At 42.6% G+C, this 17,608-nt stretch overlaps 1 protein-coding gene across 1 annotated transcript; it reads right to left on the bottom strand.

Moving 5' to 3' along the window:
- Positions 1-5,218: 5,218 nt before the first annotated feature.
- NPTX2 (neuronal pentraxin 2) lies at positions 5,219-16,224 on the bottom strand. Its single transcript, XM_082772193.1, has 5 exons — positions 15,724-16,224; positions 14,094-14,310; positions 10,459-10,703; positions 8,824-9,003; positions 5,219-6,830 (listed from the first exon to the last, which is right to left on the bottom strand). Exons 1-5 carry the CDS (start codon positions 16,159-16,161, stop codon positions 6,603-6,605), a joined length of 1,308 nt encoding a protein of 435 aa, XP_082628319.1. The 5' UTR covers positions 16,162-16,224; the 3' UTR covers positions 5,219-6,602.
- Between the last annotated feature and the right edge of the window lie 1,384 nt (positions 16,225-17,608).

Here is a 17,608-nt window from a genome sequence, read left to right as displayed (position 1 = left end):
TGGAACGCACAACGCCACTAGTGAAAGCTCTGAAGCTGCTGCTGAACAGGAGAGCGGAGATAGATCTGCTGTTTACCAAGATGACAATCACAACAGGTGAGCCAGAGTGCTGATACACCTCAGAATTAAGATAACACAGATATATAGATGTAAAAGTGGAAACCAAACCAGCTCTTGAAACCCCCAGCATTGCCTGGATGCCTGGGACCAGCACAGTTACTCAGCTGGAAAGTTGTGCTCACCCCTTTACAAGAGCTTTATAGGTGCTGGCTTTCAATTTGACAAGAGCCCCCCAGTGTCCCAAGCACATCATATTGACAGTTGTTTTCCAGTTCTATTAAATTACACTTAAGACAGAGAGGTATTTACCTACTGCAGTTATCCCCGGAGCTGGCTTCTAAGCTCCAAGACCTTGGAAGCCTTGAAAAACCTAATTAATGCACTCCCATAAATAATTCCATCTCTTAGGAGGAGATGTACTCTCCACACAGTAAGTAACAGCTTTCTTTAATGAAAAAAATGATTTGCCAATGCAGATCTGTATTTTATTACAGGTGTTTATCAACCATTTATAATTGGCCATAAAGAGAAGAAAAAAATAAAATATGGCAAGAAGAGAAACTCTAATCTGAAAGAGAGCACCTTCCCGCAAGCTACATCATCCCTGGAAAGCAAACCTGGGCCTGTTCTGTTCTGTCAGCCAAAAACATCTCCCCAGGGAAATCTCACACTAAATTAAGAGTCAGTGCAGGCTATTTCTCCCAAGACCCCTTTGCAGCTGCAGGGACAGAAGGTTGCACAGGACAACCTCTCCCCAGCTTCAAGCCAGCAAGGAAGCAGCTGCCTGCTCTGTACCCTCTAAAACAGGGGGCAAATCAAGTGCTTCCTATTACAGGTAGAACAGCCATGCCTGGGACCACAACACGATGGCACAGCAGGCTTCCCACTGCAAATAGACAGCAATCAGTGAGTATAATAGTAAAATGGAAAGTTATAAGTCACCTGTTTACCTAGTGCTGCTACCCAGGAGGTTTAAATATACTCTTTTTAACATAGGAGTTTGCCCTTTAAATAGGTTTCCTTTTGTCCAGTGGGATCAGGAGAGCAATACTTGTTGTGGAGATGAGCCTAGGTGACCAACTCTGATACAGTAGCATAAGGATTTCAAGGTAACCATAAGCTAGTTTAATTTCATTTTTTAACACTAAATAAAAGAGCTTCTAGTACCTCAAAAAACATCTAGGTCCTTCTACAAAATATTCATTCAGTTCCCTTTTGAACTCTTATCCATTAATCTTAATAAGCACTCCAGAAACACTGTCAGGAACATCTTAGTGCTCTGAAAATCAGGGCAAAACATTTGCAAAAACATCTAGCTTGGAAGAAAAGCACACACCACGCCACTGATGCTAGAGAGCTGCCTCTGCAAGGTGAGCTCTGCTCCCCACGATTCCACACAAGCTGACCAGGAACAAGGGGGTGGGTTGGTGCTGTGGAAGAGCACTGCTCAGCTCCCTTCACACGGCAGGAGCACCACAACCATGGACAGGAGCCTGGAAACACCACCAGGAGCTCACCTGCTTGGACAAATGTGTGCTGGGAGCCACCTCAGGAGAAACGCCAGGGCTTCCACAGCAAATATACCACGGGTTTCCCCAGTAGCACCAGGCCATCAGAGAGCTTCTGTCCTTGAAGCTTGGCTAAAACACCAGCCCTCACTCATCCCTGCTCTCCTGTACAGTAAGAAATGGACCTCTGAATTCCTTGTGCAAATTTATACTTTTCTAAGTGCAGGCTTTTAGCAATGGCTATAGCCAGGGGTGCAATTAATTCAATTCTTTCCAGAAGATTTTTAGCTCTGTAAAACTCATGTATTATTTAAACCTCATAACTGAACTGTGAACATTATCAAGGTCCAGTTTTCTCCTTTACACACAAGAGAAATAGGAAAGTTTTGGTGAAAGATCTCTGCAGAATATCCCTCAGTACCTCCAAAACCCTGAGAGTCCCTGACTACCGGTAGACCTTTCATTTCTGCTGTGACTTTGATGGTACCTGACTTTCTCCATCAGCAGATCTCTAATTCACAGTGAGTCCTTGCTGTGTCTAGTCTCAGATTCCTACAGCAGCATCAAGGGATCATCATCTGTAGCAAAAGCTTTTGCCAGGCTGCTTTCTTCTGTATCTGCACTCCCCAGCAAGATTCAAGTTTCCCTGGAGGACGATGGGGTAGAGGAAGGCTGATCTTCCCTCTCAACCTGGAGAACCAACAGCAGCTGGTTGAAGAATCCTCATACTTAGAGATAGGTGCCACTAGCAAACAAGAAATAAATCTAATCTATAGTTTATATAAACAGTTTTTTAGAGCACTGGTTATTCTGATTGAAGAAGTGCCACCTCTAAACAATTAATTCAATGGAGCAGGTTCACTGCCAGCCTGCATTTCACCTTTGGGAAAGGGCTGAAAAAAACAGCCCTCTGGAGCAAAACAGACTCAGCTGCTTCCTTGCAATCTCACACATTCAACTATTGAGGAGGCATGTGCAAAAACAAGAGTTCACTGGCAAGAATTACTGTGGTCTTCCTTGCCATTCTGAGACCTAAAGTAACAATTTAAGGAGCAAGCACAGCCCAGGAGCAAGTCATCCGCACAAAGGAGTTGGTCTCCCACTCACAGCTGTGAGGCACAGCTGCCGTCCTCCTCCCCTCTGCAACTCCCAGCTCTAGTTAGGCAGCAAGCACAAAGACAAAGCTCTTTACAAATGCTAAATGGACAACATGTCCTACACTTTCTAACAGCTAGACAGATAGCATGCCCCCCGCCCCCCAAAAGCCCCCCAGGCATCTTTGAAGGAATATAAACTGGACTTAAACCTACCAACCAACGGCTAGATCCTTCTTATTCAACAGCCATTAAACACAGCAAATGCATACAAACAGAGAAGAGCAAAGCAGAAGCTAACTGAGCAGCATTCACACCCAAAAAGTAAGCTGGGGATGTAGCCAGTTCACAGCTCCCAAGAGGTCGACTTGCTGTGATCACTGACACAACTCTTAGGAGTCCTAGCTCTGTTTTTTTTTTAAACAGAAACAGATTTCCTAGAAATCTGCATTACTGCGTCTTCCAAGTGCTGTAGCTGTCAGTCAGCTTTCCATAAGTTATTACTTATGTGCATTCAGAGCGGTTTGGGAACCGAAGGTTGTCTTGTCACTTCCACACTCTATAAACAGTCGAGATGCTGGAATATGGTCATATTTACTCCTGTTTTGCCATCTGCTTATAGATGCACATAAAACATGTGACTCCCAGAACGTGGAACAGCAAAAACAACAGTTATGGCTTTTCATTTTGAGATAAAGGTAAAAAAAATAAAAATCAATATACGTCTTTTCTTCTTTTTAATGAAAAAGGTAGTATTGTACAAAAGATAAAAATATAGTGTGTATATATATATATATAATCTTCTCAATATATACTGTTCAGCTATAGTTTTTACTCAAGAATCAGCATCTTAAAAAAAAAAACAAAAAACAAAAACCTGCCTCCAGATCCCTACAGTCTCAATTATGTAATCAGTCAATAAAAAGCAACCAGAGGGCTTTGCTGTTTATCTTTAGCAGAAAAGATCCATCCAAGCTCTAGGTCAGGTTGTAACAGGATGAATGTCCCCAAACGCCCTCTTGCCCGAACACTTTGACATACCTGGGAAGAAAGCAACTACTTTTAGCGTTGATTTCCACTGTGAAGCTCTCTTACACTCCTGCAGTTGAATCTTTTCAACTTCTTCTCACAGCCAGATCAGAACCCCAGATGCCAGGCAGCTGCTGCCCAGGATGAGCCCACCTAAGGGCAGCCCCCAGAGCAGCTGTTCTCAGCATGCCCACAACAAGGCAATTACAGCCCCCACCCACCATCAGCTCCCCACCCAGGTGCAGTTTTTTACTCAGGTGTTCACTGCTAGGCAGTGCCAAAGACAGAATTAAAATTGTGAGCGTAATTCTCCAAATAAAGATCAGCACGGCCAAACTGAAGAGCAAAGCCCCTCTGCTTCTCCCTACTAACAAACCAATCCAAACACCAAACTGTTAATGGTAGAGCACTTCTGTCTGCAGGCTCCCAGCCATGCAGGAAAATATCCAAGACAATTTCACCATTGCACCTTTTCAAGCACAAAGTGAGATCTGCAAAAGCTATTTCCCAAAGGGCAGCCCTCACCCCAGAGAATGCCAGTCTTCACTTCCTACAGTTTATTTTGAAAAGAGCTGATAAAGAAAGGTGGATTAAGTAGAAGGCTGATACCTCTGCAGGTCTTTGACCCATAAGATGGTCTCACAAGATGAGAATAGAAAGAAATTTTGTGCTCCCCTTGACCTTAGGACATACAACATTGGGATGCTGAGGTCTGTTTTTTTCTTGCAGGGATGGGAAATGCCAACCCTGTTGTGGGGATTTTTTTATTTGTTTGTTTAACAAATCCAAATGAGATCTTTTGAAATCTAATTGTGTAATATTCCACAGAAAACTCAAACTCTCCATGGCTGGAGAAGGATGTCAGAATGTCAGAGCTGGAGAAATATTTCTGCTGCAGCTGATTTCCTCTTATAGAGAACACCATCAGCTTGTTAGCTTACCAAGCAGAGCATTTTGTTTACCGTCAGATGCTGTGGACGCCACACTTTAAAACTTGCACAGATGTAGTGCCTCTGCTACCACATTTTCTTCATTCCGTTTGTTGAACTGTTCTTCTCACACTGGCTTGGGACTCTTAAGATGCCTACAAGCTGCACTTTCACCCAGCTGCAAACTTTTATACTTTTGCTTTCTCACTACTGTAAAAATGAAGAACAAACATTAACTCTGTGTCCCATCCCACTCCCACAGAGCCACCCCACAAACAAGCACTAGTCTGATCACAGCAGGAGGTGACATCTCAGAGCTTGCAACACCCCATCACATCCAAATATAGTCACCCTAGGGTCCCCAGGTAAGGTAACACACACAACTCACACACACACACACAAAGACCCTTTTGGTTCACAGATTGTGATTTAAGACATATAGGGAATTAAGGCAACTCCAGAAAAATCTATTTGTTAGGTCTGTACTTCTATCAGTCTAGAGAAATATTAGCAGAACTCACAGCAGTAATGAAAAAGAACATTCAATGTCTTGTGTGACCACAAAGTAATTATGAGACTCATTTTACATTGCATTTTAATTAAAAGTTCATTATAAGAATTTTCTTTTAAGAACAGCATACTACATATTAATGGAAATATGTAACTTTATCCTACAAATGGGACTGTCACCATATTATTCTTACAATTCAAACATATGAAAAATAAAATATGATATATAGCTATATAAATTTCCCCTCCCCACCCATTTAAATTCTTTTTCTTTTAAATAACAAAAGTATTAACTCTTTCCCAGTACAGTGCATTTGCTATCCGCGAGCCACAAACTAAGTAGTCACATCAATGCCAAGGAAAACAGCAACATTGTTTGCAAAATATTGAGAGAAAATGAAAAAATATAGTAGTCAGCCCAGTGCTTACAGAAGAGAGACAGTCAACAAGAATTGAAAGAACCAGCACGTTTTACATAGGACCATTATAATAACATAGAAAACAGTGCAGAAGACTTATGTTGGAAAAATATATAGTGATTCTTAGCAAGCTGAAACTGAACTTTGGCACTTGCTCATAAAAAGGCCTTTCAAAGCAAAAGAAAACAGAAATTCACCTAATCACAGCTTCTATATTTAAAGAAGAGACATGGACTAAAGCAAGAGAAACAATAGAGAAAAGTTTACAAGCCAGGTCACTACAAATTCAGTACATTCAGCCTACAGAAAATACAAATACAATCTTTCATCCAACCATCTATACAGGGATCCTGGCTAGGGAAAGACAGGCTTTGGGACAGAGCCTTACCTGAAGCTTCTCTACTTCAGTGGAGCTATGCTGATTACACAGCCCTTTCTGCAAATTGAACTAGAATAGCATGTGTCAAATACATTGCCTCCTTACCATAAAATAAAGATTTCTGAACTGTAAATTAAGAAGCAAGACCATTGCACTCAGACAGTGGCTGTTCTGCTCTATCCACAGTTGCACCATAGTCACTGTAATATAAGGATAAAGTGATTTCTTTAAAAAGGGCTAAAAAAGAATGGCTTCAATTCGAAGGGGAGACAATAGACTGGAAGGAAGGATTCACATTTAGCCTGTTAGTCTTCGTGCTGTGTCAACACTGCACATTAACATGTTAACTACACTATCCCTTTTGATAACTGCTCCCCATCCCTGTCAGAAGAACTGATGTCCTAAAGTTGGGCCTAACCCAAAGGCGGCTGCAGGCCAAAGCATATTTCTGGATCAGCCCATAAGAAAAGAAGGGCTGCTCTAGACAAGAAGTGCTTCTTTCATTGTCAGGCTCAATGCCCCAAAACTATGGTGTGTTTTTTTTTTTTTTTTCCACTGAGGCAATTTATTTCATTTTTTTAAGGAGTTAGGGAAGGACAAAGAAAAATAAGTGCTTTACATTGCACAGAAGATTGTCCTACTAAAGGGGGCACTTGAATGGGGAACAATTGCAGCTATAAATCTAGCAGACGCTCTTCACATGTCTCCACAGGCCATTTAGTTGCACCTCCAAACACATCAACGTTGTTATCAACCCAGGGTATGATGTTGCCAGGCATGTTGGTTGAGCAGTTAGCAATATTCATGATGTCTTCAGCTTTTAAAACCCTGTCCCATATATTGAACTGGCTCATTTCCCCAACGAAGGCTTGAGTCGCATCAAATCTTCCTCCTACTGTGTCCTTCAGGCACAGAAGAATTAGGATTAGATGAGAAGACTATTTCAGCATTTTCTTCATCAAACTTGAAGACCCTCCCACCCACAGCCACGCGGCTAAAAGGAGGCACAGAGGTAAGTGACAGGGACAAGCAACTTCAAGTTTCTAGAAGGGCTACTTTGAGCAAGATGTCATTGTGTGGAACAGGTAAAAGCTCCAGTCTGAAATGGTTCAAAACAATTCAAAGCAAACAGTAGTGACTGTACATCATCACACAATGGTATACAGTCACCTACAGTTACAGCTACACTTAACTAACCCTACCCCCAGTTAATAGAGCAGGAAGGCAGCTGTAAATATTGAGGCTGATTTAGGACCCATTTTGCAAGCTTGGCACAAGAAAGCTTCAGCAAGAACTACATAGATGCGTAAGATCACTCACAGTTTTATAGCTATAGATTAAACTGTTACTGCAGCCCTTGACCAATGGTCTGCAGGGACTACAAGATGGGATCTTTGGATCTGGACACACAGGCTTCTGCTGGCTGAACCAAATGAGTAATGCCAACTGTTACTGCACAAGCCTGAAGTGTTCATTTGCTCAACTCACTACTGAAGGACAGTGTGATCGGACTGATAGCACAGGACAGAGCCAAGCGTAGTACAGGCAATGGCAAGAGAGAGTTACAGAAAAAGCTGCCAGCCATTTAATAGTGAGCTGGAGCATCTGCCGTACAGAGTGTATTAGGATTCTGAATTTACCATTCTGTCACTTTTGTCATGGGTAAGGAGCTACTGAAATCAGCATCGGGACAAAATTAATTCTTCATTGCCTTGCCCAGTTGTGAACCTGGGAATCCTGGAGAAAGAATATTTCCTGCTATGCATTACAAGCAATGATTTTTATTAGGATAATATATATATAATCATTCAAAGAACAAATAGAGAAAAACACCAAGATAATAGAGCCACACAACTCGTAGTTAATATCTCATTAAGCTATTGCCTAAATCAAGGGATTTTGAATCTTCTTTTCCCATATTCAGAAAGGACTTACCCTCAACCTCATGAATAATGTCTGTTGGCAATACTAATATTCAAACTTTATTAGCATTTGCTTTAAGAGAGCTATTTACCTCTACCTTTAATGAGAAACTAAATATATGATGTAGAATTCATACCTTTCCCACTCATCTTTAAAGTGGGCATCAACTTCTAAAGTAGTGATAGGATCCACTACTGTAAAGATGTGTACACCTGAAAAGCCACACAACTTGGCCTAGAGGGAATTCCCCTTGGCACTTACATAGGTTATCAGGATAGAAGATCCCAATATACCCACAAGCACTCCAGTGCCCACAGTTGTTGGTCCCCTCATCCCCATATATACTTTATTTTGTCTAATCTGGGGCTTTGGGACTAAAATTCTGACTATTTTTGGGATAATGAGGAGATGGAGGGGAAAAAAAACAACAGCAATGTGCTAAGGGGGGTGGCCAATTTGGCTTCAATTAAAAAAATTCAAAGCAATTAGCCTTGGTCTGCTTTCAGGAAGCTCCTTTTTGATTGTGCTTACACAACAGCACTGGCCAGTTCTCTCCTTTTCTGAAACTTCAGTGGCCATGTTGCTAGCACTGAGCAACCTAGCTCCAAGGATGTCACTTAAGGCATTACCCAGATCATTGACCTAGCTGCACCTTGTAGCATTAAGAGTGGGAATGAGTTGCAACATGAATATTCTGAATATTTAATAAATTAAACATAATATAACAAAGTATGATTATATTAAGTGTTTGTTGCTGTTTTAATCTTTCAGATACTACGTATACAACAAGACCAAGCATTTACAAGCAAATTGTCTCACAGCTGCTGTTTGGTTGGGGGGGTCCTTGATTTCCCTTTGTCCTTTTTATTGGGCTTTTTGTTTGTTTCTGGTGTTGTGTGTGTTGTGGGGTTTTGTTTTGTTTTTCTTAAGCAAAACAAAACACAACCCTGGAACACAGAATCATTCACTTACCTGTTCCTGACCCAGGATCAAGACGCCTCCAGGTTTAATTGGATGCCAAGGAGCAAGATTCTCCCCAGTGCCAAGCTTCTCTCCATCCTGAAAAGCCTCCCACATTCCATCTCTTGTTGTCCATGTAATACAGATATGATGCCATTTTCCATCACTAATGAAGAGAGGGAGTTGGGCAACCTACAAAGAAAACAACAACAACAAAAACAAAGAGTAATGAATGTTGTAAACCAAGTCTGGCAGTTCAAGCACAATGTTTGTAAAGGGTCCGTATTTATCCACTGTCTGCAGAGGCATAAGCTTTAGGGGCAGATACTAATCCACATTTTCCTATTTTGTCCCAGCTCTCCCGTATTCAGGAAAAGGGGCATGCTTTTTATTCCAGATGTAGGCCCTTGTTTCATCTGTAATCAAGACACAAGTACTAGAGTCTAAGCTGCTGTCAACCCAGTGATACTGCATATTTATTTGCATTTACTTAAATCTCACTGCTAACTTTCAACCCAGTGCTCATGTTAAGTTCCTCTTCAAGTCTACATTTTGCTTGCACCATTTGCAGTGAGAACTCTAACAAATAGTTCAGTCTGCTGTGGAAGCTATTATGCAGGGATTCTGTTCCTTCAGGACTTTGATCTAAAAACTTACCCAAGTCAACATAAAGACACAAACGTAGTGGGCTATTAAGCAGCTGTGATGTGGAAGAAAGAAAAACTTACCAGAATGTTAGTACAACTGACATAATAGTTAAGAGATGAAAAGTTATTGCTAAAAACAAGCATGCTCAAGTCTCCTTCTTTTCCATAAGCCATTAAAGATAATCTGATTTCGGTTTTATTGATTTGGCAGGATGGTAGGACTGTTACAAGTCCTTAACTATCCATGTGACTGAACCAGCTGAGTTGTGCTGTAAATTCATAAACACCTGATCCCTCAGAGAACAGTGAGTTACTAGGAAACCTAACAGGCCAAAGAAAACAAGGGATGTGCCTGAAGGCAAGTTACACTACAATACAGCCTAGGCAAAGTTAAGAATCTAGTTCTGCTCACACTGATTCAAATCCAGTCACTTTAACTATTTACATTTTATAATTAACCCAAGCAGATGGTGATGAAGAAGGAAGTATCCAGTCTGTTTTAATGCAGAGTTTCAACAGGTCTTGTTTCGGGTCTAACTCAAAAAACATCAGTGGTGTGAAGCCATGAGGGACAATTAGATGTTGCTTTCTGCATCTAGATGTAAGTCTGAAAAAGTTATGTTCCAAATGATGTTTCAGTCACAAAACATAATAAAAGCCGCCACAGTTACATGCCTCCCAAACAGATGATGGGATACAAAATTCAAGAGGCCAAGATCTGCTTTTAACTTGAGAGGACAAACACAGGTGTGTGCATACCTAGATGTCACACAGCCTTGCCTCAGTACCCAAATACATATCCCAATTGACTTTATTAAGAGTACTTTTATGAATTTGCAACAAACAGATGGGCAACAACAGACGGGTACACATTCTTCTACCATCCCAAAGGCCCAGAGGTGGCTCTCTCAGAGAGAATGAGTTACCGCAGAGGTACCAAGGGTTCAGGCATAGAAACGCAGTGTTATTCTGCCTATATAGACGTGAAAAGGATTCTTACCTTATCATTAATTAGCAGTTCAATTGGATTATTCCCCCACTCTATGAGGACAATTTCATTAGCCTGCCCAGGAACAGCATATGAGAATGGAGTGCCAATTCCAGGAGAAGCACTTGACCTCAGCCATAAGCACACCGTAAAAGCATACAGCTCTGGCAGAGTCTTCTTGATCTTCCCATACAAGTAGTTTGTGCGAAGAGGAAGGGACACTTTGAATTCATCAGGTGATTTAAATGCACTACTACCTAGAATTACATTGAAGAAGAAAAATCTATAGCATCAAACAAAACAATATGTATATGTAATTCAGACTGGGAAAATAATATAATTTATATTGAGAAACTTTAATTTTACTCATGTTGAAGAGGATACACAAAAAAATATACTGAAGATTAGTGATGTTGATTTTGCAGCACAGTTAGAGAATACAGCTAGATCTTCTATACATCATGCTAATTCTTTTTCCTCCTCACTCAGAGCGAAATAATAGATGGCATACAACTAATGAGAGGCTATTAAATATTTTCTTTCTTCATTGCTCAGTTCATGGCTGGAGGCCTTCCTATCTCACACAATTCAAACTGTTTTAAAACATATTTACTGTTACTAAACAGTGAATCTCTAGTATACTCATTATTAAGGCACAACAGTGTTTCAAAAATGATGCTTCTTTTCCTATTACTTCTACATAGGGAGCTAGCAGCAGTATCCCAATTTTATAGATAGCAGACTGAGAAACAGGTTGATGCTCTTGATTTGGATGGCCAATCTGAAATAACAAAAAAAATCATATATTCCAGAAAGCTTCCAAAAAGCAGAGTTAAATTTAGAACTGTTTTCTACCCATAGACAAATCCAGTGGAGTTCTGAACTCAAATATAAAGCTGAAGCTCAAAGTGACAAAGAAAAATGTGATATAAACTTGTGAACTACCAAAACACTAGACACTGATGTAGTTACTTGCAAGTAATTTTTTAGATTTTAAGTATATTAAAAGGAAGAGAGAAATCCCACATTGTGCCCAAAAAATAAAACCCCACAGTTCTGTAGTAGAGTGTCAACCTCATCCTTTTAACAACCTGATTCCCACCCATTTCCTTTACTCACATTCCCAAAACAAATTCAATCCAAATGGCCAAATTTCACACTCCAATCCGAATGAAGAGCTGCTGTCACAAAAGGTTGCCACAATTTTCATATGAATTTTTTAAACTGTTGGCATTCTTTCAGTTCTGATTCTCAGAAGCAACTGAAGTGTTTTGACTGCATTTTTCACAGAAAGAGGGGGTGGAAGAAGAAAAAGCTTGTCTGATGCTTGCATCTGTCTTGAGGACCTTACAGCCCAAAAACTGAAATACTCCAAATTTATAAGCAAATAAAAGTAGGGTCTTCGGGCTAATGTTGAGCAACCTCCACTAGGCTGGCACAGCCAATGTCAAAATAATAAAAAATTTACTCCATTGAGAGCGTTAGTCACTGTGTGAAAGAGCTTAAGGAAGCAATAATAGGTTGGAAAAGAACAAACAATATTCATCTTAATTGCACTTTTACAGTTTGTCCTTATGACTCGAAAACACCCACAGCTCCAAATGGTACCAAGATTCCCCTGTTCTGGGCAATGTGTACATGCACAATAAAAAATGAAATTATTTTCCTAAAGAATTTCAATTAATTGTGGACAAGGTGGGCAAAAAATATTGTTATTCCCTTTTAAAGGGGTTTGGATTTAAACACAGCAAGTGACTTGTCTGTGTTTCCAGCAAAATTATGCATCACATTTAAGGCCAGGCGCTACCAGTTGCGGGACCAGTCCTCCCATCAGTCCTGCTTTTTATTGAAACACATACTTCAGTTGAAGGAGATAACTGGTATAAATTACCAGAAGACTTTGGCAATCAGGACAGTTGTATGAACTTCAAGCTTTTCTGCTCCACTGGTAACTAAAGACTTCTGCCATAGTGACAGATAAAAATCCCGAATGCATACTGCCACCTTGGAAGGTAAGTTCTTCCTCCATTTAATCTCAGAATGACCAGGTGCTTATGGCACTTCAGTTAGTTGTCAGGAATAGATGTTAAACAGCATGTCATTTAAAATAAAAGCACTGTAGAAATGCTGTTTTCAAAAAATGTCAGATCACTTCAAGTACTGACTGCATTTAATCTACGGATTCATTAAGTTCTTAGGTCATTATTACCCTCACCTTGATTTGACTGAGGAGCCAAAGGCACAGAACAGCTAAGCAAACCGTGTTGTAACAGACAGCAAATTACACAACCAAAAGAAAGCCTGTGTCTTGGTTGCTGGCCCAAATACTTCACTTCCCTGGAGACTTATACGAAGACAGCCCTCTCTCTTCCCCACACACATACAAAAAAAAAAAAAAAAAAAAAAAAAAAAAGGAAGCTGGGAAGGGGCTATTTTTAGCCCAAGCAAATTACACATTCTTGTTCTCCCACTACTGCCTTTCTCTTTCTGATGACTTACTGATATGAGTCACATCTTCCAGAGACATGGACTAGCAATACTTGCCACATAAGACATTAACAGGCCACCAGTTCTCCAGAATTTTAGTTGCAGTGTAGGTTTTATCTTAGCTCTCAGGAAAGCATTAAATGACAGAGTCTATACAGGAGTTCTTCCTCCTCTTCCTCTTTCCCTAGCCTTCACACTTTTAAAATGAAAACATTAATGCAGTATTATACAAATGGATCCATTAGGCTTCATTTTAAAATTCATGAGATATGCATGTTTATGCTATTTTGAAAGCATGTCCATTACTCTGCTTTTAAGGACGAGGCCTATTCACTTTGGAAAAATCATTTAAAGATTGGACAGTGATATTTACCAGTACTCTAGTCCTACACTGTCTACTCAGTAGGTGTGTATAATCACTCCAGAAATACAGTTCTGTTCTTCAGCTCATTTTCACAGACCTTTGTAATTCAAATAAATGGACCCTACTCAAGCATACGGATCTCAGTAATAATTAACCCAAGTATCTCATTAAATGTCTGGGATTAAGAGAGTGCCCCCAGTGGCACCATGTGTAATCTACTACAAACTCCAAAGGCTATGTACTTGAGATAGGACACAATTGAATTACCTGCAGTTACTCAATGGCATATCCAGTAATAGAAGGAAAAACCTTATCCTACCAGTGACATTTCCAAAGTAGCAGGAAACGGTTCTGGCAAAAGACACCATTTATTACATCAAAGGCAGTTGTGCTAATTAGCTTAGCCTATATTATTTTCAGTTCAAATAAAGGCAGCTCTACTTAGATGTGTACTTGACATTACCCAGGTAATTACCTGACACCAATATTGTACTTCTTCCTATTTCCACTTGCCTCTTTATTTAACTTCCCACCTCACAAACACTAAGAATTTCATCCTAAACACTCACATATGCCAACATAAGAGACAGAAAGCCAAAGCCATGCAGGAAGGCTCTGACAGAAGGAAGAAAGGAATTTAAGTATTTGCACTGTTACCTAATATTCAGTCCAGTACTTTAACCAGAAACAGGCTGTTGTCCTTCCCTCAACACACACCTTTAAACTAGTGTGCTGGAAGGGGGGAGGAGACAAAATAAATCAGCATGGGGAAGTGTTTAGGTTTTGTGCAAATTACCTTTTTCTAATTCAGACACTCTTTCTAGCAATGCATTCAAGGCTGTCTCTGTCTTCTGCCGATGGGCTGATGTCTCATTATGAAGCAAAGATTTTTCATCCTCAAGCTCAGCCACTTTGCTCAGGAGCTGGCGTTCTAGGTCTCCAAGTCTCCGCTGGAGCATCTCTCGAAGATCATTAGGCAGTGCTGCATATGACACATTGGCTCGAAGTTGGTGCTTTAAGGGAAAGGAGAAGAAAAAAATGCCATTTCTAAAACAACAAGTTAAATGTAGATATGTTTCTGACTAAAAGGAAAGAAAGCAGGATCACTGAGTTCTCTGGCAAGTACAAAAGAGGCATTGCCTTTTAGTGCTTGTCATGTTCAGTGCTTTTATCAGCACTGTAGCAAAACAGGTCCTGAAACAAAAGGGCACTTTTGTTAGAGGCTTCCAGTGTTTCACATGAAGGAGTCTTCATACATTCAAGTTCAATAAAATCAATGTAGGAAGCCAGGTTTCCTTTACTATGGGTATGTGTGGCACATTAGTCAATTTTTGCTTTACTTACTGCAAATGACATTACCAACTTACGTAAATAGAAAAATTATTATTTCAACAAAAAAAGTTTAACTAATTCTAAAGCAAATTTACCAAACTAGTTTCCTCAGTTTTGACTTGCAGAGCATGGAGTCAGATACTCTTTAGATCAACTTTAGATACTAACAGTGAAAGCATTTTTCTTTAAACTGCAATAACCAAAAATCTTTGTTAAGCAACACTGGTATCTTTAAGCATACCAGGAAACCAACAGTTCCACCTACCTACATCTTACTGTAGTGGGCTGTCCCTTCTACAACATTTAAAAAAAAGAAAAAAGCCAACATAAGGTGCCTCAGAAACCCAGCAACAATAATGTTACACAACCTGGTCATTCAGAACTACCCGAAAAACAGCCCTCAGTGTTTAGACCTCAGAGAATAACCTTTAGGAAGTTAGTCTCCATCCTCTTCCCAAGCACCACTGAATGCTTGGAGGAGAGCAAAAGGACACCTACGGATCTCTCTGTGTGGAAGACAAAACACAGTGCCCAGCACTATTCGTGTGGGAATACTCTATAAATTGTTTCCACAAGTGCCACTCAACCATAGGCACTGCCCAAAAGCATATGGAAATCTTTTGTCAGCAAGCTTGGACCGAGTCCCCTTTGTATTCAGTCACACAGAATCACATTCATTTTATTCAATGCCAGCCCTAAACCCATCACCTCATCTTCACAACCTGCCCTACGCAAACTCCTTGTCACCACTGGCTGGCTCAGCACCATATGCCAAGGTCTTATCGCTACAGATGTCAGCGTTATACCTCAAGCCCTGTGAAGCCACATTCCCAGGAAAAGAGAATTAGGCATATTAGCACAGAAATCAAGCACTAAAACCGCATAACCTCTCCCCACGCTGAGAACGTGCTTGGAGAGAAGACCTTCGGGCTGCTACCATTAAGCCGAGTGGATGAGCCAAGACCTCAAGGGACACGAGCCAAGCGACCAGCCAGCTCGCAGAGCTCCGCGCAGCCGAAGCGTGCTGCTGGGGTCGTGCTGGGGGGCTCGGGCAGGAGGCTGGGGCAGGAGGAAGGCTGCCTGCCCGGCCCTACCTCCAGGCTCTCCAGCCGGTCCTTCAGGGTCTGCATGGTGCGGCTGAGCTGGTCGATGACCTGCGCCGGGTCCCTCGGCAGGTCGCCCATGGTGTCCTTGCCCTTGCCCATCTCCTTCTTCCAGGGCTTGCCGTCGGTGCTCTCGCAGCGGCTCAGCTTGCCGGTGAGCTCCCGGATGGCCTCCCGCTGGCTCCCGATCGTCTCCTTCTGCTGCAGGACGGTCTCCCGCAGCTGCAGCACCGTGGCTTTCAGCTCCTCCTCGGGGGGCAGCGCGCCGCCCTGCATGGGCACGGGGGGCAGCGGGCAGCCGGCTCCGGCGGCGTCCAGCGGCAGCGAGGTGCAGACGAAGCGGCTGCCCGGCGGGCTCTCCTGCTCCCCCGCCGCCCCCCGGCCGCCCGCGGCTACGGCGAGGAGGAGCCCGGCGACCACGGGCAGCATCCCGGCGGGCGCGGCGGGCGAGGGCCGGGCGGGGGACGCGGCGCTGCCGGGAGCGGAGCGGGGACGCGGCGCTGACAGGAGCCGCCGCCGCCCCGTCCCGCCTCGCCGGCCCGCGGCTTTTATCGGGCGGGGAGGGGACGGGGGGGGCGCTCCCGGCTGCCGCTGGTTGGTTGCGGCCGCCGCTGACGCCGCTCGGTCCCGGGGGCCGGGGCTGTGAGGGGGAAGCCGGCGGGCGAGGGGCTGAGGGGAGCCCGGGCCAGGCGGGGCTGCCCAGGCGGCCCCCGGCTCCCTGCGCCCGGGTCGGGTCGGGGTGGGGCCGGGCAGGGGCCGGGCAGGTCACGCCGCTTCCCCGCGCCCAGGACAGCGCTGGCTTGGGGCAGCGAGCGCCTGCCTCAAAGATCGTGTCACAAAAACGAGGGGGGTTCAAGTTTCGGTAGGGCAGCGTTCACATTTGATGATGGAACGGGCATGGGGCTATTCTGAGAAGGATCACCAGAAGTTTTTACAGAGGACCGTAACATCACTGCAGTTTTATCTATATCATTCCCGGTACCAGATGCTTTTGACGTTGACCACACTTAAAACGTACAGGCAGTGAAGGATTGCCTATTTCTCCATGTGCCACACGCACCGCAGCTGAATCGTCCTCGCCAACTACTCACGGGCAGGCAACGCAAACTGTTGCCTCTGTTGGAAAAACGGAGAAACAATTTCCTCATGCATTAGCAGAGGCTGCTCTTAGGACTTGAAAACGATTGAGTCGAATTTCACATTTTTAGAAAATTTATGTATGAAAAGAAAGACATTTTAACACAGGGCAAATAATTATTACTATGGAATACATAACTTGCCTAGTTATAGTGAAGAAAAACAAGAAATAATATGTCATTGAAAAAAAAATCAGTGCAGGTGTGAATTGCTTTATGCTACAGACTGAGTTAGCAAGTTGCAGGAGCACGCACCACAGAGATAGCTAACTCACTTGTTTCATGATGTCCAGTTAGTTTGTTCAATCCCTCCAGCAATGCCCTGTTTGAAAATCACCTCAGTCAAAGCTGACTGCAGACGCCGTTAACTCACACAAGTGAGAGATGCAGCTCGTATTGCCTACTCAAAGGGAGAGAACAGAGGACGGCATTTAATAAGCAACCAGAAGCTCCAATTTCTGTCTGAATTCTGTCTGGAAAGCAGGTCTCAAGAGACTGTCCTGCTGCCTGGTCAGATGGAAGGGATGTAAGCACTCAGCCTCTGACTCCCTAGCTAGACATCTAACTCCCATTGAAATTAACAGGGTATCACTGATAAATAACTTAGCTGGTCAAATTTTTGGATGCTGTGATGAGGAGGACCACGCAAGTATACTGGGAACATCTCCTCTGTCAACACAGCGTCTTTCCAGTCCACACAAGTCTGAGAGCTATTGAAACCTTTATGCAATTACATACCA

Source organism: Aythya marila (assembly GCF_965140915.1).
Source record: "Aythya marila genome assembly, chromosome: 15".
Lineage (NCBI taxonomy): Eukaryota > Metazoa > Chordata > Aves > Anseriformes > Anatidae > Aythya > Aythya marila.
This window is presented reverse-complemented; position numbering and strand designations above follow the sequence as displayed.